This window comes from Anoplopoma fimbria, chromosome 7, assembly GCF_027596085.1.
Source record: "Anoplopoma fimbria isolate UVic2021 breed Golden Eagle Sablefish chromosome 7, Afim_UVic_2022, whole genome shotgun sequence".
In the NCBI taxonomy this organism is placed as follows: Eukaryota; Metazoa; Chordata; class Actinopteri; order Perciformes; family Anoplopomatidae; genus Anoplopoma; species Anoplopoma fimbria.
In genome coordinates this window covers 2727241-2750349 of record NC_072455.1, presented here as the reverse complement: position 1 = coordinate 2750349, position 23109 = coordinate 2727241, and the positions used below count along the sequence as shown (strand labels likewise).

The window sequence follows — 23109 nt, the reverse complement described above, 5'->3', positions numbered from 1 at the left end:
ATGCTGATCGTAACCTTTCCCACTTCAGACAAAAACCATGTGTCCAGTGGGAAAGCGAATGTAGACGGGCATTAATGCTGTCGAGCTGCAGACGGTCTAATCCTCTCAGTTCACCAGGAATCTGACGGGGGGGCGGGACTTTTCAGAACTGCTCCAAATCCCATTGGTTCCACATTAAAACGGTTTATGTTGTGAGTACTGTTGGACTTTCTTGTGCCTGCTGGTTTAAGCTTTCAGGTTCCAGTTCATTCTTGACCTTTGAAAGAGCAGTTGATAAACCAATCTCCATTCAAGGTCTTAATGCTCTCTTTGACTGGAGCTTTTGAACGTATCACATGGACTTCATCAGCATAGTCAACCTGAAGATGATATACTGTATAATGTTTCAGGAGAGAGGCCGTTTTTCTGATTTTAGGGGCATGGATGATCAGAAGTTTGTATTTTGGCCTGAAATGTATACCAGGTATTTTAGGGGAATTACTATAGTTAAGACAGTGATAAAGATATTGTGTTCATAAATCAAAGACAGCCTGCTAAAATGACTAACAGGGTCTCTGGCCACAATGTCACAGATTCAAGGAATAGTTCAACCCACAAAATGATCAAATTTTATCTGTATTATTCCTCCCGTATTACTTTGAATTCTTGAAGATAACTTTATTTTTCTGTCAAAAATCAGAGTAAAATCTTGATGAATTTAAGGAAATGTAAGGTTTTAGCATAAAAGGCATGTGTTTGGGAAGTAGTTAGCATTGAACTAGACCAATGAGCCTGAGATTATACTGCACTTGTTGTATTAAAACTGCTGTTAAATGCAGCCCCCATTTATTTCCATTTATAAAGACATTTCTCAGATTTTTGGATTCCTTGTTCGCTGCAGAGGCATGAGGGAAATACGAATGTTTCTTCAGGGTAAAACAGGGTGAATAATTGAAATGCAAATAGTCATTTTATTGGTTGAGGGGCTCATTTAACGAGTAACATCTGTGTTTCGGAGCAGGTTCTCCAACCACAAGGTCCACCACATCCACCCTCACAGCAGGCAGGAGAGCACTGAAGCCAGGGCCATACTGAAGAGACACTATGATGAAATAATCATTGTCTCGTCTCTCTGGCAAAGGCTGCTGATAGTTGAAACAGCGTCTATTATTTATGTCTGCAGGAGCAACACAAAGAACTCCCGGCCTCTGAACGGCAGCTCGATCAGAGACGAGGCCGACGGGCGCCCTGAAAGAAAAGCCGGGCAGCGGTGACTGAAATGCACGTATGAATGTCACGTTATTATGACTGGATGAAATGAGGTTTAGAGAAGCAGTCCAGTTCAGCAGGAAGTTGGGTGAATGCTTGACAGCCAGACAGGAAGTCATATTTAGCCCTTGCTCAACGGTTGAGTCATAGCTGGATGGCTGTGGATGTTATAGCCCAAACACCCTTTATTTAGTCATGCACAGGAGGGGAACGTCTGTTGAATGGCACTCTGGGAACTATACAGACAGATAGGTGGAGAAAGAGACAGAGGATGAAAGACTGAGGTGAATAGACTGTTGAAGAGATGAAAAGACAGGTAGTCAATGAGAGAAGATGAGCAGCTGGAAAGATCCTTTTATTTTGAAAGCAAAGGGTTTTCTGTCTCACTGATAACTTAAAAGCACCATGATACATCTGCCAGCGTTGATGGCTTTCACTTAAATCAGTCAGTTAATGATTATCCAGCCAGGAAATTGGATTTTTCGAGCCTACAAAATTCATTTTGGTGCAAAAACTCATTACCTGTTTGAGTGTAAAGACTCTCACAGCCCTCCTAACTGTGATTAATTTGGCTGGAATGAAACCAGAGTTGTTTTTCTGTGAAAAAAATATATATGCTCAACTTTAACTTTTCAACCAAAGTTAACTCAAATATAGACGTATAGATGACTTTTTTGTTTACCAGGAAATCACCAATACTATGTTTACAATGCAGCTACTCAAAAGTTTAACTCTGTGAAAAAGTTGTATTGGAATCACTGGATCAAAGTCTTGATTGAAGACTTTCTTCCAAAAGGTTATATATATATAGGCTATATTCTGATACAGTAAGTTTGATCGCCTCACAGATATATATATACTAGGAATTGTCATTTTAATTTGTTTCCATATTCCATATTAGAATATTATACTCGAGTACTAGTGTTCGGGTCATCAGAACTGCGTTTCTGTAAGACTGCGATATTGAAATTCCAGTTCTGAATCAAATAGCAGATGGAATCACGCTTTCCTCATAACGTTATATCTTCTCCACTCTCCTAGTTGTGTTTAGCCGCTATGGTAGCTTGTTCTCTGGCTCAACAAACACCATCAGCTTGTGAAAGCACATATATGCTGTATATGTATATGTACTGGGGTGATAACAAAATTATCTCAGTCTTAAGTTCAAATGTCAAAAATGCAAAATTGAAAAAAACATGTTTTTATCTAATGAAATATTCTGCTTCAATCCATCAAATATCACAACTCGATAAGGGATTTTTCATTGGCTGCACAAGGTAAAAACACCTTTATGACATCACTGCGGGAGGTGTGGTCAGCGGTAGAAAAGGGCTTGAGATGGACGAACCATAGCCTTTTGAAATGACTCTAAATTTAGTTTCTCAAAAGTTGTGTCACCGATCTTTTGTTCTGGAAACTCATAAACACTGCATCACTTCAGATTAACTAGTCGCTCTTCTGTAGATGTTTTATGCTGGGAGTATTATTCATGTAAAGTCTTTCTGCTATTAGTTTACTCTTTGGTGTCTCAGATAGCTCAAACATTTGTATAATTCATACTTGTGACTGCAAAACACCTTGAGATGCAAGAAGAAGACAGACTAGACTGGTAGAGGAAGAGAAGGTGAACGTGTAGGAGCTTATGAAGACGTTCCTACGCTTTGGTTTGCTTTTCCATTGAGCCTCATGTTAGTTCATGGTTTGTTATTGAATTGAAGAAACTGAATGCAGGATAACTGTATTTTGAGGGCCATACTTGCCATCACTGGTTGTATAATAAATACTGTATTGCTTGTTTAACTCAGTTTGCGTTGGCCCTGGTTGCGTCACGTCAGCGCAATTCTTGAATCGATTCAACTTTATTTGATTCCTTTTCCGTTTTGGCCTCATTGATTTTGTGTTTCTGTCTCCAGTCACCGAGGTAAACAAAACTTCCCTGAATGGCATCGGTTCGTTTGCAGGACATACATTTTCAGCCATCCGATATATGACTGTCGCCATAAAACAAGGCTGATGGCTTAATAGAGGCCTGACGGAATTACGCGGCCGAGTGAGAGACTGCACTGCGTGTAACCGGGGTAATCAGCTGGGCACCTGCTGCCTCCGATGACTCATTGGATTACTGTCTGCTCAGACACGACTTCAGAAGGACAGGAAGTACAACAGAACAGCAGGTTTCTCAGCAGCATCTGCTGTAAATCGCTGTGGATTAAAAAAAAAAGGAAAATGTAGAACATAAACATGTAGGTTTATGGTGGCAGAAGTGTGGCTGTTCAAACGTGTAGTTACATCAGTAACTCTGATCCTGTCAGTTGAGTTGTTAACAACTTTGCACATCAGTGGCTGAAAAATACCAACGATCAGGTAACAGGAAATCCAGAAATCATGAGGCATAATGTCGCTCACAACCTCTGATACAATTTAACCCAAACAACTAGCTTTTAAAGCCCCTGAAACAATTACATAAGGCCACACACATGTTAAATTTGACCTATAAATATACACATTTTTATTAATTATTTCCCCTATCTGATTTTACTTCATTAAAATTCAGTCTTTATTTCAGAATTTGAGAGAATAATGTTGTCAATTTAAGAGCCCTGGTTCAGACGGTGAGGAGGTTGGTGCTGATGAATACTATATCGGAAAGATGTTTCAGTATTCCAGCAGTGTACTTTTTAACTTGAGTTGATTGATTGTTAATTTATAGAATTTTTGAATGAAAGATTTTTGTGAAAAGAAAAAGCAGTTGATCATGTTTGACAAGAATTTTATATTAAATGGGAGAGAGAAGAGCTTTCACATAATTCTTTTTTGCCAAAGCTTTATGTGGACAATTTGCGAGGAGCCATCATTCACATTGATTTCATAAAGATATTAAAATTATGGCTCATGCAACTGCAGCCAATGTTGGTTTTAACCAGTTGTGTTAAACTTTCTTTTAATCATTTGGGTCTGCCGTTGCTCTTACCAATCACTTTTTAACATGCATTGTTCTGTAAATTAAGCAGATATTCACATCGCACTTTGCTTTAATGTGACTTTAAAATGTGTTTTAAAGCCACATTACTGCATGGTTCTTGGTCCATCTCCAAATATAATTGAACAAGCCTGGCACATTGAGTGTAATAAAAACACTAAATCATATTTCTTAAAACGTTGCACCCTTTTATGAACCACTTTAAATCAGGGGATGCTGACAGAATCAAATTCCTCCCTACACATCTCTATCTCTCAAGAGTCGTAATCTAATACTTTATTGCCATGTCAACTACATGATTGGATTTAGTGTTTTATTGAATTCACTTTGTGTCAAGTAAAATGACTCCCCCTTCCCTCTCCCTGACCTCGCTGTCGCTCTGTTCCCTCTCCAGGTGAAGGGAGAGGAGGGAAATTCCACGGTGTTGACCTCCTCCAGCACTCCCCGTCCCCATCCCCCTCTCCGGGGGACCCCTTCCCCCACCAGCCCCGCTCTCTGGAGCCCGTCACGGACACCTTCCACCAGAACCTCCCCCTGAGGAAGACCCACTCTGACCTCGACACAACCTTACCTGCAGGTGTGTGCGCCACCATTAAGAGAAACTCTTACCCTCCTTCTGTGTTTTTTCTTTTCTGTTTCTTCTTCACTTGTCTTCCTGTGGTGCAGGTCTCAAGGTCACCACAAAAAAATATCTCCACTCATTAACTACTAACCCCAAAGTCAGCTGTAACTCTGTAGGTGATGAAACCTTAGGAACCCTAGATTTTACAGCAAAAGGAGTTTTCTGCTTTTTGAAGCTGTAAAAATATTTTCCTTTTCATTTTATACCTTGGGAGAAGGCAGAGATTGGACCATGAAATCTATTTTTATATGTTTCTTGTATTTAAAATCATTTTTTTTAGTGAAACAATGGTGGAAGATCAAAGATTTTCTTTAATATTGCAAAAAATATTAATTTTACCAAAATGTTTCTGTGTTTTTGTGTCATTTCACATAATAAAAGCTTTGTTGGATTAATTTAGGCATGTTTATATTCCTACTTGGCTTAATCCCATGATCTTTTCACAGATCCGAATTTTAATTTAACAAAGAACACACCAGAGATTAATTTACGCTTAATAATTTCCTTCCCCTATATTCGTTTTCCTCGGTGAAGCCAGGATCTTTTCATGCCTAATTGATTTATACAGTGCAACAGGGATACTCAAATGAAGGGTAGGAAGAATTCATGTTAACAGTTTAACCTGAATAAGGCCTTGATGCAGTCGGGCCAGAAAAAGCTTAGAATGTAAGAATTTAAACATATTTTTTATTTAAATTGATTTTGTGTTAAGAATGCACATTGAACATTTTTTATGTAATTTGTTTATTGTCCACGACCGAGTCCAAACCAAGTTCAAATCTATTTTGAACTCTGATACCTTACAGAGGAGGACAAAAGATAGCACAGTATATAATCTGATGCACTTGTGTGACATTAGTGCATTGGAGAATTTAAAGCATTTTTATGCAGCATGCAACAGCCAATCACAAAAGGGTTCAAGTCACAGGAACACCCAAGATGAGAAGTCATTCACTGATTAATCCAAACGCACAGATATAAAAGCAGACATGTACATCTTGTACTAAAAAGAATGCAATGAAAATGTAAGATCTAGGGCCAAGTGCTGTATAAGATTATGTGCTGACACTGTGCAGAAGTTTGTCAGATAAAAGTTAGCTGGCAAAGAGAAAGAGTGTTTTTTATTTAAAGGACTTATTACTGGTGAAGTAAGCAAGAAAGTCAATTTCATGCTGTCAAGGGAGGTACGCTTTTTATTTTTTAGGGGGTTGTATCTGCTATAAAGTCATGTCAGAGACTTTGAGTCAGTTGAGTCGTATTAATTGTCCCCTCCTCTACAGGAAACACACCAGACCATCTTCACCAAGGAACTATGGACACCTCTGGGGTGCTGTGCTCAAACACACCCTCCGCTTCCTGGAACGGACCTAAAGGATCCACCTTTTCACCCGGAGCGTGGAACGAGCCGTACAATTACAGCATGAACAAAGGCCCCGCGGTCCCACCGAAACAGCACAGCATCATCGGAAACGCTGGAGGGGGAGGGATGCAGGACGGGGTGATGCTGGTGAGCTCAGGACAGTCGGGGGGCTCACATTCCAGTTCGTTCACGTCTGTGACGAACCCTTCTGGGAGAGGAGGGAATAACATGCCAGGGATTTCACTGGCAGCGGCGATGATGGGGAAGCGGAGCGAGACGGAAGGGGCTGCAGCTGACGGAGGGAGGGGAGGAGGAGGAGGAGGAGGAGGAGGAGGGGGGTTGCGGAGGCAGGGAGAGGGCGGGAGAGATCGGCGCGTTCCATAGCAGCGGCGAACGCCTTCAAGTTCCGGGAGCGTTCCCTTTCTACGCCCACAGATTCTGGTTCCTTCTGCTTTACGGAAGGTGGTTTAGGCCAGCCAGATGGGAACATCTTGCCCACAGGGAACGGGAATGCTATGGTATTAACAGACCACCAGCAACAGCATCATAACTTCCTGGGTATGGGTGAGAACTACGCCCTCCTCTACCCTAGAGGGAGCTCCGAAGACAGTGCCAGTACCGCCGACACAATCTCTGTCACAGCTTCAGACTACAGCGCAGATGGACGCTTGCGCCTACGCTCCCGCTCCATTTCGCTTAAGAAATCCAAGCGCAAGCCTCCCCCACCCGTGAGGAGCGTCTCTCTCATGAAGAACCTTGGAGAAGCCGAGGGGCGAATCCACCATGGAGGCGGTCTTTACCGGGATGGCCGGCCAAAGAGCCTGCACATCCCCAGGGACCACTTCCCAGACTTCCAGCCCGATTTTCTCCTGCCCAACTCTTCCTGCTCCTCTAGACCCAGTGTTGTAGAGCGGGAGCTGGGCCACGGAGGCACTGATGGACCTCCAAGCCTGGAGGTCCAGGCACCCGAGAGGGAGGGAGAGACCGAGCTGACCTTCCCCACTCACTGGCAGCTAGGAGATTGGAAGAATGACCCTTACAGGTAGGAAATGAAACTACACTTTTGTGGCTTATTTGCTTGATCCAACTGAAATCTGTCAACCTGTCTGGTTATTTGTTCACTTATTGGCTGTCAGGTATTCAGGAAGTTTGTTAGGTTAAGACAAGAAATGCATTGAGTTCCCTCTCTTCTCTTTTCTCCCCCAGGTCTTTATCAGGCTCCAGCACAGCAACAGGTACAACAGTGATTGAATGTATGAAAGTCAGAGGCAGCTCAGAGTCCCTGCTCGATTCCCCCTCCACCTCCAGAGCAACCTCGCCCTCACAGCTCTCCATGGAAACTGACATCAAAGCCTCCTCGCCCTTCAAACCCCCGGGACTTATGTCCCCGTCAAGTGGCTATTCCAGTCAGTCAGAGACTCCAACCCCTACTGTTCCACTCAGTCACATGGCAGGTCACGGCACAGTAGGGACAACAGGGACGTTGGGGTGTAAGTTGCGTCCAAAGATCCCAGAAAGGAAATCATCGCTACCATCGCCAAAGGACCCTTCTGCAAGGTCTAGATTGTCCTTTGAGATGCCAGGGAATGCACACCTGGAGCTGTCATCAATCAAGCCAAAGCAAAAGGCCAGCAGGCGACATTCCGACACCTCGACGGCGGCAAAGCCGGGAAAAATCAGCCCAAGCTCCTCGCAGGCATTGCCTGTGGTCACCCAGAATGAGCTGAAGACCATTCGGCTTCGTTCCATCTCTCGTGGTGACTTGGATGACTGTCCTGATGGGGCTTCCGACACCATTGAAGAAGAACAGCACGGGAGAGACCTAGGCGAGGACCCCAGCCCTCCACCCACCCTACCGAAACCCAAACCACCTGTCGCTGTCAAGCCGCCGTTGCCCAAGAGGCCCCTGAACTTACTCCTCAAATCTCCTTCCCCCTCCTCCACTTCCCCCCTAGCCCTAGAATCACCTCCTGGCTCACCCGTGGACCGCCCTGTTCCCCTAGGCAACATCTACAAAGTCATGAGAAAACCCAAACCCAAGAAACCTCCACCACAAGCAACAAGTCCTTCAGATCTTCCAGATTCAACCAACGTTCTACGAACTGCCTATGATCATCCATTCCTCCCCCACTCCCAGTCCCTCTTCGATCTCCCTCCTCTTCCAGACCCCCAGCCTCTCCTTGAAGACCCAGCAATGGAGCCTGAATTTGAAGCAGACCCAGAGATCCTTCTTGGTTCTGGAGACGGAGGATCACTCCCCTCTCCCTGCAGCAACCAGGAGGCCCCGGAGCTCCAGGACAAAAGCAAGACCCTCCCCTCAAGGATGACAATCTCCTGTCTGGCAGAGCTGTCGGACAAAAAAAAACCCAAGGTGAGGAAGACATGTCTCAGAAAATGCTTTATTTTAGGGGTGTCATGAAATGTGTCATTAATGCAAACAATAGAAATACAGTTCATGGAGGCAAAAAAAATCTTGTTTATGTCCTAATTTTGAAGTAGTTTTACTTATGTCTCAGAAGTATTGATGTATTTAAATCATCGTCCCTTTCCAGGTTCCACCTCCAGTCCCCAAGAAGCCGAATGTCCTGCTTCTTCCCTCATCAGGCCACTCCTCCACCAATGGCAGCACAGAACGTCAGACCCCACAGACCGACAGCCCCGTGGGTCTCCGGTCTCCTGTGGGAACATTTCCACCAGAAGAGTTTCACGGTTCTCCTGGTGTTCCCGATATGCTAGAGCAAGATGAGGACCACTTGGGAATAGACGAGGAGAGTTCAAAAGAGTCGTCACTTCATTCCTCCCTGCATGATTCCTCCCTCACAGAGCTGGAAGGGAAAATGGCTGGCACTGGGATTGGGGCAGGTACGGAACAGGTTTCAGAAATTGACGAAGTCATGTGTTTTTGGCATACTGTACGGCACATGCTCTTATGAAGAGACTACAAAAATACAAGCAAAATAATATCCATGACATAAAGACAATATAATCTCACAAAAAAGAGAGAGAAAAAACAATTGGACGATAGAAAGGAAATAAGATATCAAAAGACCAAATAAGATAAATAGGATCCCATCACCAATACGTTTAAAAACGGAAATATACATATGACAGGTTTTGTGTTTTATATATCTTCACTATGTTTTATGCTACTTTTAATAAACTTGAGATTCAGACTAGTTCTTGGTTGAGCTTTGAATGTAAATATTTTACCAAACTCATTTAAAAGGGTTTGTAGGGGAGGACAGCAGCTGTAGTCATCTTGGAATCTCAACAGTTACATTAGATTACAATGGGGGCGTATTACGCAGTGAAATAAAATGATCAAAATAACCATTGAAACCTCAAACCAGTAAAATTTGTTTCTAAAACATATTAGCTAATGAATACTGCTTTATCTTAGTCAGAGGTTTTATATGCATGTGTTTGATGTCAGAGCTGCTTTGGTTCATTAGAATCCTTTCCTGCTGTGTGTGATGCATAACTTCCTGATTTCTGCCAGAGGAGATTTCTCAGGTTTTGAAGCAAATCAAAGCCCAATTGCTCTAAAATTGGACCGAATCAAAACACAGACTGGTTCCCACTGTTTGTGACAGTGAAGATGACATTTCAGGAAATAATTAGATAATAAATCTAATTATTTCCTGGATCTGTATGTAATCACGTCTGATTTACTTGGAATTGCATACACATGTATTATGAATGTTGGCTTTTGGTATATCATTTTCTCTTGTCTTGTTCAGACGACTTGGCAGTCAATGAAAAGACGGTACTCCACATCGCCGAGGAAACGGATGACGACTTGTTGACCAGCACACCTTCAACACACACCACAGAAGACCTGTTCACTATTATCCACAGGTTAGAATGTGCACACATACATGCAATACACATCTTAGACATGCAGTATACATACATACTATAACACTATGATATCACAATAGAAGCCTCTCCTAAAGAGGCAGTTGGAAAGGGCTTAAAAGGTGCATTATTAACTTATAAGCGGCAATTGTTTCAGCCAACGGCAAGCTTTCCTGCAGGCTTATTATAACCCTGATTGTGACGCAAAGACACATTGTCTTGGCAAAACTGTGAGGCAGACCGAGCATAAGGTTCCCTAGCAACGGCTACATGTACAGTGTGCTACTGCATGACCAGCGTACCTTTTTCAGAATCCCTCCAACGCACACACATACGGATGCAAGCACCAACACACACAAACACAGTTCCATAAGAAAAAGCTAGTCTCTAAGCAACAAGTGTTCATGATTTTACCTTGCATGATGCTGACAATAACTTGAAAGCCAGAGAAGGAAAAGGTGAGGAGGGGTGGAAGAGGAAAAACAGGAGGCAGTCGGTTTATCTCTTACAAGAAACGATGGAATCCCTTCTGTAGTTACAAGGTTTACTGTACTAGAGTCACTTTAACACTCAAACTCAAACATGCACTACATTGAGGAATATTTTCACAAACATAGCCGATGAGGATTAGTTTTTTGTCCAGTGTCATTGTTCTTGTAATGCATTTATATTTTATTTGTTATTAGTTATCCAATCCACTGCAAAATCATTGGTGTAAGTGCTAAACCATAAGTAAGACGCGGATTCAAATACGTCATCAGCGGAGTCTTGTTATTGGTTCGCTTGCTCCTCGTAGACATAACCCTTTAGGTTGTTGTCCCTGCAGTGTTGCTGCTTTCATTTAACTTTCCCTGAAATGTTACTAGGTCTTGTTGTGGGAAAATTGGTGTTACAGATTTCCCTGGATATTCAATCTCTGCCCCCATTCACCCAAACATTTAGGGGACCTCATGTTTGAAATGGACTCCCCTAGCTTGAGGAGTAAATTTCAAATTACCAACTGAAACAACTGCAAATGGTGTGGAATTTAAATGTGGTTCTTTATCTAACCATTATTTACCCTTTGCCTATAATCTTCTCCTCTCTTTGCCCAGGTCCAAGCGAAAGGTTCTTGGTCGTAAGGAGCCGACGGACTCCTTCGGCAGCCGCCAGAGCCTCGTGTCCCCGGTGAAGCACAGCACCAGCGGTAGCGACCTCCGAAACATGACCTTAGGCAGCCAGAGGTCGAGCTCCCGCAATGAGAACTTCATGGCCCTGCTTCAGAAGAAAGGCAGCAAGTCTTCCGGCGGAGGAGCCAGGGTCTCCGCTATGGAGCTTCTCAAAAGCACAAACCCTTTGGCGCGACGGGTCACAGAGTTTTCAACCACCTCGTCGGCGAGCGGCGAGGAAGGAGACATGGCGTCCGGGAACGGCAAACCCAACGATCAATGAACGGAAGTATTGTTAACGGAAGTTAACCAAGTCCGTTTACTGTCGACAAAGCCACCAACAAATTCTACAATGTGCCACCCACTGCAGATGGGGCCTTTTGAGTAATATGTCCAACCGGATCGTTCCAACTACTGATTGACCATTTGCACCGTCAAATCAAATTGGAGCACATTTTTTGGACATAATGGTCCTTTCCATGGTTGAAGCGCTATTGTTTCCTGTCGAACCGGTCCCTCTAGGAAAAAATGAGCAATCTGTGGCAAGCGATGATTGTTCCTCGCTATATTTTCAATGAAAGATGGAGGTTTTAAGGTTTTGCTTCAACGGCGCTACGTGTTTTCCTCATTGGGCGATCTGCTCAGTGTGGAAGCTGGATGCATAGATGGATAGGTGGAGTGGACACTGGGAATATAAGGATATACAGTGGATATCTTTACTCCTGGCTCCTTCTGGATGAAGACAACAAGAGTCCCAAATGACAACAATGGTCATATATATGAATCTTTACCCATACTGATCCACAAGGATACCGCAAATGATTCGTCAACGATTCAACCAAAGCCCTCCAACCAGTAGGACTACAGCGTCGACACCTGTAGAACTACATGAATCGAAGGGTAAACTATTAATGGTGTAAAGAGGCACCTGAGAAAGCAAATATGCCCCAAAACCTTGGGCATCATCCTAACTCTTCTTCTCTCTACGGTGATACCATAGTAGGCATCAGCATTTGGGTTATGTTCTGATTTGAGCAGATGAAGCGCAGGATTTACAGAGAAGAAACCACGTGGTAGGCTATTTGGCCAACAAAGATGACGCATGGGCATGTCACATTTTTTGTTGCTCGTGGGATGATCACGAACGTGGACCTTTCCAAAAACATTCCACAGAGGCATCCGACATTGAGGAACGCAAGCACTTTTTTCTTTTTTCCTTGGCGTCGGAGGTCGTTTTCATGGCGCAGCATTCGTGTCTTTACATTGTTTTATTTGGGACACTCATCAATCATTATTTTTTCAGTCTTTGTTTTAATGTTGGATTTTTTCCTACACATGCCAGATGGCCATATGCTGTACATGCTTCATTGGATTGTACGGTCTGTATCGTGTACAGAGATAAATGTGACGCATCTATCAGTGGATATCATTTGCGAACACAAGGACTAAAAATAGTGTACAGCAAGCAGCTTGGACTACAAACTGCCCACACGATGGAGGGAAAACACACACTCAAACACACACACACACGGACTAAGGAGTAACGCCATGGAAGACAAACAGAAAAACAGACCGGAACAGTGTGTGTGTGTGTTCATATGAGTGTGTGTTGCAGATGAAATCTAGCCTGTGGAGTTTCTGTACGGAGAGTATGAAGCAGGCCTGGTTTTTAAAACAGGGTTTTTATCCATTTTTGGTCTCTGGTGACGGGACCAAAGGACTATTAAAACCTACAAACTGACCAGAGGGGACCTAACAGTGTGTGTACGTGTGTGTGTGTGTGTGTGTATGTGTGTGTTTGTGCGCTTGTGTGTGTGTGCTCATGTGTACAGAGGGAAGTGCCAAAAAGAAGAAAGAGAGAGAGAGAGAGAGAGAGAGTGCACGTACCTGTGTTTGGCATTTTTGTGTGCGTGTCCCCACTACGTCTGCATATTTGTGTGAATATGTGTGTGTGCAACGTCGCCCCCACATTTCTTTCTTGGGATAGCATTAGAATGACCAAAGCAGCAGCCGCCATTCTCCCTGCACCCACACATTCCGGAACCACAAGGATTCCGGAACCCAAACGGGGGTTCCGGAATCCGAGAGGATCTTGGAATGGATTACAGAAGCAAAAACAAAAACAAACAAAAAAAAAGGATTCCAGAACCCAAAAGGAGAACATGTCTGTCCGTCTACAGTGTCGCAGAGTGACGTTACGGGAGTTGTTTCTGTTAGTTTTTCACACTCTTGTATCTCTCGGAGGTGAGGTGGTGGTCTGTGCCACCCTCCTCCTCCTCCTCCTCCTCCTCCTCCTCCTCCTCCTCCTCCTCCTCCTCCTCACTCATTCCTTTCCTCCTCCCCTCATCGCTGCTGGAGCACACACTCCATCTGTCTCCCTGCATAAAGCATCATCCCTCTCTTTCCCCTCTCTTCCTCTGGCACGTACGGTAGCACACACTCTCTTTCGTCGCCTAAACACTGCAACCTTTTTCTGTTTCTACACGTAGCATCGCCTCTATATCACTTCCTCTTTTAACCGTCTCGCCATCCATCCTACCCGACCCTCCCCCATTTCCCCAGCTCACCTTCCCCTGTCTCCCCCATCTCTCTCCCTCCTCTCTGCATTCAGTCTATGCATCCGAGCTCGGCCGACGACACAACACCGGATGAATGTCAATGAATGACTGTTAAGAAAAAATACATGCTGTGCTTAGTTTGAAAAACAAAAAAACGTCTTTCTATCAACGCTTATCTTCTGCCTTCTCTCTTTCTTGCTCTCTGAGTTTTTATACTTTTATTTTTAACCTTTCTTTCGAGTACCCATGTGATGTGGAACTAACATGGAGGCGTGAATGGATAGGATCTGTGCACAAACACGGAGACAAGCAGGGTTTGAATGTGTTTGGACCTTTTACTTTTGGACTGCGAGTAGAGACACCCTGCGGTAGTTGACCCCCCCGACCGACCCTCAGTTCTGGATCACCGTGTGGACGGTCTGAGCATTTTGGATTAGCAGCGGTTCAGCTCTAACACCTGACTTATCCCCTGCATGGATGGACCGTGTGTAGGGAGGAGGGAACACTTCATCTCTCGACTCCCCAGTCGGCAAACGATCCCTCGGTGCTATTGAGTCAGAGCTCCCCCTAGTGGGCGTAGAAGGAGGAACCACACAAAAAAAAACACTCCTTCACACACATCTCTCTCTTCCCTACAACAGTCCTTCAGGTATTCCATCATCCTGAACAAAAAAAGATTTTAAAAATGCATAAATTATCACCATTTATGAAGTCAAGTGACGCTTGTTTTAAATATTTAGTGAATGAAAAAAAGATAAACCTATAAATCTCTGTGTTTGTTTGCCTTGTATACTGAATTATGGGCGTGTTGCTGCAGCGCCGACTGTGTTTTTATTTGGTTATTTTTGTATTATTTGAGCTGCCTTGGTAGTAAACACACACACAAACACAACCTTTTTCAAAAATCTGGCCAAAATTACAGTACAGGTGTAAAAAAAGGGAGCATTTATGTTGAATCTGAACCTGTACTCACTCTTACAAAACAAATATCTGCCCAAATCTGCATTCATATACAGGCATGCAGAGTACGGCAGTGTAGTGATCGCATCTTTAGAGCAATATCCCTCAGAGTGGAGTTGGAAGGGAGATCAAAAAAACTACAAAAATGTATTTGAGCTAAACCAACAGATTTTGTTCAAAATTTGGGGATAGTGTGGGAACAGAGAGGAGAGATTGGATGTGTTTGTATCGGCACGATAATAACAGGAACAGTTTGATGTTGAAAAGTACGATGTGGCTTGTAGACGAATGGCACGTCTAAAAATGGGGGTGTTTTACTTCCTGTGCCGACAGATGGAATATATCTTCAACATGGCGCTTTGGGTTCTACAGTCTGTGATAGGAAAGTAAATAGAGGTACAATCATATGGGTACACTGGTAAAAAAAAAGAGCGTGCTATCCCTTTTTGTGGGGATACAATTTATTCATGAAATGCTGAGAAGAATATGTAATATTTGACAGTTTTTCAGAAGCAGAGTTTCACCGGAGGCAGAAATACTCTCATCGGTTGGGTTACTGCCAACTTGGTGCCATATTTTTGATATTTTTTAAGGTCTGCTAACAACAAACGGGGAACAATTGGCCCTCAGTGCAATCGGCTCTCGCCATTCACCAACCAATGAGAATATTTTAGCCCTGAGGAGAAGCTCCGCCTTCCAAGAAATGTCCGCAGAAGCATTTTACCAATCTGTGAAATACGTTGACAACATATTATATTGAAAGTGACATTTATATAAAGTGTGAAAAGAGAGCTGACACTAGAAATATATTGGATATGTAATCCATTATCCCTTCTTTAGGAAAGTGAGGGAGAGATGGAGGAGGGGGGAATGAGGATGTGGAGCAAAGGGTTTGATTCTGCTGAACGCGGGGATTACCACGCTGAAAATTTACACATTCTCATATACATCATCTTTTCCCTTCACCTCCTGCCTCCCTTCTTCTCAGCTGTCTCGTGACTCAGAGGAGTAATCGTGTTAAAAGCTTTTTCCCCCTCTCTCACTCTCTCGTTTGCTTCCCTGCAAAGTGATAAAAAGGTATGGGAAAGCACAACAGTAAAGAGCACCGCGATCGCTCGTTAATTAATTTGGTTTAAGTCGTCGGGTCTCTGCAGACTTGGAGCAGCCAAGTAGCAACTTGTTGCTAAGAGACACCACATAAAAAGCCGTGTGGAAGATGGAGTTCAGGCGAGGATAGCTCTTCTCTGAAAGATTTATCTGAATAAGCGAAACTAAGTTTTCGTGAATAACATGTTCAGTCATTTGTTAAATATAAAGAGCAGAGCTACTAAAATGACACCAAATGCAAGACGATGGTAAACAAATCAAACATCCCTTCAGACAAATTCGTTACAATGTGCGCCACTAAACGCCTTCTTTGTCAGTCTGGTAAACAAAGACTGTTGCCTACTTAAAGGGGTAATATGCTGAAAATGACAAAGTGTGTGATCGCTTGTTTCGGATCTTTTGATTAATAAATGCAATCCAGCTTTTTACGAGAGAGTGAAAGACGGTGAAAAGGAGAAGGAGGGGTAATGGTTGCAGATTTGGGCCAAAGAGTATCTAGCATTTGTTTTAGGGGTATGCCAGAGGGGTGGAGTTAACAGAGTTTGGATATTTTAGGGGTACTTTGGAGTAGGCATATCGCACATCACAAAAAACAATGACGTCCCTCCCTGGTTAAACCCCATCCTCCTGCCACACCAAGCAGAGTAAAACAAACCCCCCCCAAAAAACCCAATTCCAACCCCAGTTCAGGGAGCTGTACAGGGCAGCTTATAAAGACGCAGAGATGATAAGTAGAGAGATATAGAGAAAGAGAGATCAGACAGAGTTATTGGAATTATTCTATTTTTGTTATTCTTCCGTGAAAAAAAGACATATTTAAAGGAATATTCCGTGTATGTAATTGAATAACCTCTGTTTCCCCGCCCCATCCAGTGGTGTGACGGCGTAGCTGCGAGGTGGCGTCAAACACAAAACGCCATTCCTCCGCAAGCTCCGCAATGCCAATGTGATGAAATTATTATATCGTTATAAATAAATTATTTTTCTTGCTTATAAGAGTGTTTCGCTTGCTTGCTTTTCCTCTGTCGTTTGGCGTTCTCCTCCTTCAAAGTTGCTCTCTCAAGCGGTGTTAATGAGTTTCCCCGGGGGCAGCAACACTTTAGCTAATTGGGTGTTTCTGTCTGAAGACGCCAACTAGAACCTCTTGATCCAAAGTGCAATCGTTATTTTCTGATTTAGGCCATTTTGTACTGACATTTCTATGGATGTTCATAAAGCAGAAGCAAGTTTATGACAGAAATATTTGTGTCCCTGCAGCTCTGATTCAAGTTAAACAAATCAAGTATATCCTTTTGGACAAATTTGCTGCTGTAAAACGTTTTATTGAAATCACTTTTTTAGGAATTCTGGGAAATGAAGTTTATATTTATTATGGCATCTGGAACCGAGGAAGTCCAAAAGAAGCCAGGAAAAGTCAGGTAATAGTACAATGCTTAGTTTTTGTTATTCTAAACTTAGTTAGGTGAAGAAAGAGCTGTTTTCAAACACTAAGGAGGTGACATGTATCTCAATAATATGTGATTTTGTATCCACATACTTTTGGCCACCATTGGACCTTATTTTTTTTCTCATTCAATTCATATAGACAAATAATTATTTGCACGTCTTCTTTGTCGTGAAGCTGTTGAAGTATAAGACCGTGAAAAACATACATACATCAGGTAAAATAACGTTACATTTGTGCATGGAACTAAATTAGCTTACTAGTGTTATTAATCTGGATTATTTTGGTGCTATATCACTAAAGATCAGAGGTTAGGGCATGACTGAATGTAGCTTAGTATTGATTGTTTAGAGAGAAGTGAAGCCACATTGATAAATACATAAACTTTAAGAGATACATCAATTTACAACCACTTACAAACTGTAAGAAATTTTTTTAAGGATATTTGTGGGAAATTTCCCTTTAAATCCAGATCAGTGCTCCGTGTTTTTTACTTTTTTTTTTAATTTGAGGAGCATGCAGGTTTGCAGCCTGAGGAGAGCTTGTATCCGTGTCCCCATTATGAATGTGAACGATGTCGTGTCTCCGGGGGAAGGAAGATGTTTTTTTATAATTAGCTCTGCTCACCTCCAAGAAACAAACCCACATAATTACCTGTCCCTGTCTTCTCAGGGGTGTCTCACTTTGTGTGTGTGTGTGTGTGTGTGTGTGTGTGTGTGTGTGTGTGTGTGTGTGTGTGTGTGTGTGTGTGTGTGTGTGTGTGCTGTTTAACTGTCTGTGTGAGGACCAATTAGAGTATAACGCTTTATAGGGACATTTTGTCTGATCTTCACTTCCTCAAGGCCAGTCTGCATTTTCTTCTAGGGTGAGGCTTTGTTTAAAGTAAGGTTCAGTTTAAGGTTGGGTTAAGGTTAGAGTAAGTTAGTCTTCCAAAAATGAATCGAAGTCAATGTCATGTCCCCATAAGTCGTGAAAGTCCAAACGTGTGTGTGTGTGTGTGGATTCAGGTGGGCAATGGAGGCTGCTTCAGCAAAGTGTTTCATGTTCCAGCTCTGTAATGACATCCTCACAGTTAATTGCATCCTTCCTATCCAGAGACTAACACACACACACACACACACACACACACACACACACACACACACACACACACACACACACACACACACACACACACACACACACACACACACACACACACTTTCACCCTCAGTTGTGTCACTAGTTACTAGTTGGGCTCTAGACCCACCTAGTGGTCATTTATTGTTAGTGCAACCTTTTGTGGATTGTTGAAAATTAGACAAATTACAGGTGAAGAAAAAGTCTTCATAAAAATATAACAAACTGATAAAGTGAAACCAGATTAAAATCCATGCAGTAATGAAAGAATGAGTCATAAAAGTAGAATGTTGAAGCCTCAGCAGCCTTTTAAACATGAAGTAAAGCTGGATATATTTTTCTGTATTAATTATGTAATATTATTAAAATGATTTGATATCATTTGTTTAGTTTTCTGATATTTAAACAAGCTCACCTGTCATTTTCTGTGACTAACATTGGAAAACAGAATCATTTTCAACAACATTCCTGTTTCCCTTCAGCACAAAAAAATAATCCATGTTACATTTACATTCATTTATTTAAATTCTATTGTTCAGAGAAACAATCCAAAATCTACACAAGACCAAGAGAGTGTCTTAAATACAAGAAACCATAAAGTTACTACACTAAACGTGCACGCTATAGAATCAAAGCAGTGTTTGAAGTGAAACCACCCATGTGTAGTTCACAAACAACTACAGCAACAACTCAACACTCTGTTTTGCATGAATATGTAAATATGCTGCATCTTTCTGGTTTTAAACAAAACATCATGCTGGAAAAATCCCCCCCCAAAAATCTGACCTGAAAACCAGAAACAAAAAGCAAACAGCAAGTCACGTGACAAAGTATAGTGTTGATGCTGAGAGTACAAATGTTAATACAAAATGTTGATCATATTCATTTTGCATTGTTTGTGTAAACCGGACCACATTTTCTAGATGAGATTTGAAAACAAAATATAAAATATAAAATATAATGACTTGAAATGAAAAACACATATAAGCCGACCCATCACATTAATAAAAGCATTATATTTTATCCATCTAATTCAGCGTAAACAGCTTTAAATCTGTTTACATATAGATATTAGTGAAAGTCATGAACTGTGAGCACTTTAGAGGTGGTCAACGTGTGTGTGTGTGTGTGTGTGTGTGTGTGTGTGTGTGTGTGTGTGTGTGTGTGTGTGTGTGTGTGTGTGTGTGTGTGTAAGCCTGAGTAGTAGAGTTATGACTTTAACAGCTTCATAATATAAATGTCAGAGTTTAATTAAATCTCTCTCCCTCTGAAAACACACTCTCACACACACACACACACACACACACACACACACACACACACACACACACACACACACACACACACACACACAGGGGAAGGCTCACTCATCGGGCCAAACTACCAAGCTCCACTCTTCCTGTTTCTGACAGTAGAGAGCACGCCATGTTATCTATGACACACACACACACACACACACACACACACACACACACACACACACACACACACACACACACACACACACACACACACACACACACACAGAGTGGTGTTTGCGGCTATAACTCAGGAAGTACTGACAGCAATCTGCAATCAACACCGAGAGACTGAAAGAGTTGAGATGAGAAATGAAGTTCTGCTGCTGCTGCTTCTCTAATTAAAAGACATTTCTCAAATTAGAATATTTCGAAAACAAGGAAGAGAGGGAGGATAAATAAATACCACAGAAGAAGAAGAAGAAGAAGAAGAAGAAGAAGAAGAAGAAGAAGAAGAAGAAGAAGAAGAAGAAGAAGAAGAAAAGCTTTAAAAAACAAGAAGAAGAAGAAGAAAGAAATTAGAAATTGCAAATGGAGGGTCAAAAATACTGAGGAAGTGGAACCAAAACAGATAAAAAAAGGGAGGGATATTGGGACTGAAGGCCCGTGGGGGAGGAGGGAGAGGGGAGGGAGGGAGGGAGGGAGGAGTAACGTCAAGTGCAGGAGAGCTGAAGAAGGAGCAGAGAGAAATCAGCAACACTGGAAAAGAGAAGAAGAAGCAGAAGGAGGAGAAAGAGTGAGAGGAGAAGAAGGCTTTTTTAAACACCTTGATTGTTTGGAGTACCTGAGGACTACACACACACACACACACACACACACACACACACACACACACAAGCTCACACACACACACACACACTCCTGACTGATGCTCCTGCTTTATGGACCGACACCTCCTCCACCTCCACCTCCAGCTCTGCACATAGGAGACCGGCCTCTGTGACCAGACATGCATTTCTTCTACGTGGTGGGTAACCTGTGTGTGTGTGTGTTTGTGTGTTTATGTCTATGCATGTGTGTGTAATTGTGTAGCATTTCTTGTTGCCGTGCAACGCCAACATCTCCATTTATTACTTCTTATTCTTATTTCATGTTAAATAATGCTATGAAATATAAAAAGAGATAGAATATCTGCAGTTTTTTCTTCAAAAAAATTGTTTTTTTTTGTGAAATCTTGGGACAAGACATATAATTAAATATTAAAAAGCAGCGTGATCCTCATGATGTAAAGGTGTCTGTTTATCAGTAACATGCAGCTTGTCTTTCTTTTATTATCCATGTTTTTATTGCACTGCCATTAAACTCCTGAATCACTCCTGTGAATAATTCTCCAATTTTGCCGTTACATACCAACACATAACTCCTGTAAAAAATAAAAAAAATGAATCACGTCTTACTTGACATGCAAATGTTTTGAATGTCCCCCTTTGGGATTTGTAATCAAGGTTCCACCTCTGTTACTTTTATAGTTGTCCTTAAAATCAACATCATCATCATAAGTTGTTGGCTCGGACTTTTATCTGCCCTCCAATATCTTTTAACAGTCAGACATAAAAAAAAAACACACAACCACATGCAAAGGTGGGGAAAACATATCCGTGTTTCCTTTGGTTCCCCAACATGGTGATAGATTGCAGACAAAGGGAAAATATTATGATTTTTTCTGGTGACAAATACAAAAAGAAGGAAGCTGCGAGTGTTTTTTGGTTGCTTGGATACATGGAGTAAATTTCCTGAAGCTTGTATTTCTTCCCCTTTTTATGCCTCAAGTATGGAAAGGTAATCTGAAACCACAGTAAATGAACATTATCTGAACATTTCATTTGATGAGGTAAATTTAATGAGAAGCATATTTATGTTAAGCCAACTGCAGTGTTTGATCTACATGCATGCTCCTCTAAAGGCAATTTTAACTTGATTATTTCTTTCCAGAATAACAGTCTTAATCTAAACTAATTACAACTGTAGTGCTACCGGATGATGTAGGAATCCATTTAGTGATTTTATACAGCCTCCTATAAACCTTTCCTCTGTGTATTCCTTAAGTAAGATAATTGATTGCAGATTCTAAACATTGCATTCATCCTGCAGACTGTTAAACTTCACTGTAATGTGCATTTACATTTACAGCAGCATAAGTTTAAAGCTGCATTAATCTTTATTTCTTTATATTAACAACGGATCAAATTACTATGTGTAATGTAAAAGGTGCTGCTTGTAGAGATGAACACAAAAAAGAGTTATACATTGACCTAATAACTTTTTTTGTGTGTAATATGCAACGTTTTAGCTTCTTTCAGCTTGTTGTTTTGGTTTTACGAACCACAGCTTTAATATTTTGGTTAAAGTCAGTTGTTTTTAGCTAAAAAAGGTGTCATAAACCAACTGTACACCACCTGCCCAGCACCAAACAGCAGACAGACAACGTTAGCGATTAGCTGGAGCGTTTAGCAGCTAAAGAGACATTTCTTTCAGGAGGTGGAGACCAAAAACAGAGCAAAAAGAGAGTAAATATTGGACTTACATGCCCTTGGTGGCCAAAAATAAATTCAAATGAAGATTGCTGTGTAATTAATAGATGTGTAAGTAGGCAATGTGTTTGCCATATCAACTTTAGAAGGTGATATTATGTCAAAAAAATACTGTATATGTTAAAAAAGGCTGGTAAACGTAAAGAAATGTATCTGGGTGCTGACGAGACATTTTGCACTGTGTTTAACTGTAAAAGTTCAGTAGTGACAGCAGTTGACTGACATTGAAATGGCTTGCTGTTGTTGTTTATGTAACGTTTCAGCATCTTTTAGCTTATTGTTTTGTTTTTTAGTTGACTAGCAAGTTGTTTCTTTGCTAAATAAGCTATCATAAACCAACTGTACCTGCCCAGCAGAGAACATGTTTAGCAGCTAAAGAGACAGATATTTGTTTCAGGAGGTGGTGGAGACCAAAAACAGAGCAAAAAGAGAGTAAATATTTGACTTACCTCCCCTAGTTGTATAAAGGTGCAGAAATGTACTTGGTGTTTAAAAGACATTGTGCATTGCGTTCAACTGTAAAAGTTCAGCAGGGACTGCAGTCAACTGACATTTAAAAGGTTAATGTTTGTTTTTTATCACACCATGCACTGGTGTTGGAACCCTGACACAACTGTGTGAAGCATCTGAGAGAAAGTTCACAGAGAGATGCAGCACGTTGTATGAGCTGATTATTGTTTGTCAAGCATGGCTGCTCCCTTTTGAACCCTGTGTGCATGTGTACATGTGTGTGTGCGTCGTCATTTGTAGTTTTTCACATTTGAAGCTTTTGTTTTTTTCCCCCTGCATGTGAACCAGATCAGTAACACTAAAGGTTCAGAGTCAGTGTGCAGATTCACAAGATCCTTTTTGTTTGATAAAGACCGGCTCAACTGC

The 23109-nt window shown here is 41.8% G+C and overlaps 2 protein-coding genes across 2 annotated transcripts in view; both read left to right on the top strand.

Annotated features, from left to right (window-relative positions):
* Positions 1–11641, top strand: part of nhsl2 (NHS-like 2) — a gene marked incomplete at its 5' end in the record, with an annotated part of 39679 nt that extends 28038 nt beyond the window's left edge. Inside the window, 7 exon segments of the mRNA XM_054601756.1 lie at positions 4623–4805; positions 6131–6543; positions 6546–7252; positions 7417–8581; positions 8763–9072; positions 9951–10068; positions 11163–11641. Of these exon segments, the coding sequence (XP_054457731.1) occupies positions 4623–4805; positions 6131–6543; positions 6546–7252; positions 7417–8581; positions 8763–9072; positions 9951–10068; positions 11163–11499 (3233 nt within the window).
* An 8734-nt stretch (positions 11642–20375) lies between these two features.
* arhgap36 (Rho GTPase activating protein 36) overlaps positions 20376–23109 on the top strand; it is a 55048-nt gene continuing 52314 nt past the window's right edge. The window contains exon 1 of the mRNA XM_054601666.1: positions 20376–20669. Coding sequence (XP_054457641.1) covers positions 20652–20669 — 18 coding nt within the window. The 5' untranslated portion in view covers positions 20376–20651. The remainder of the gene's footprint in view (positions 20670–23109) is intronic.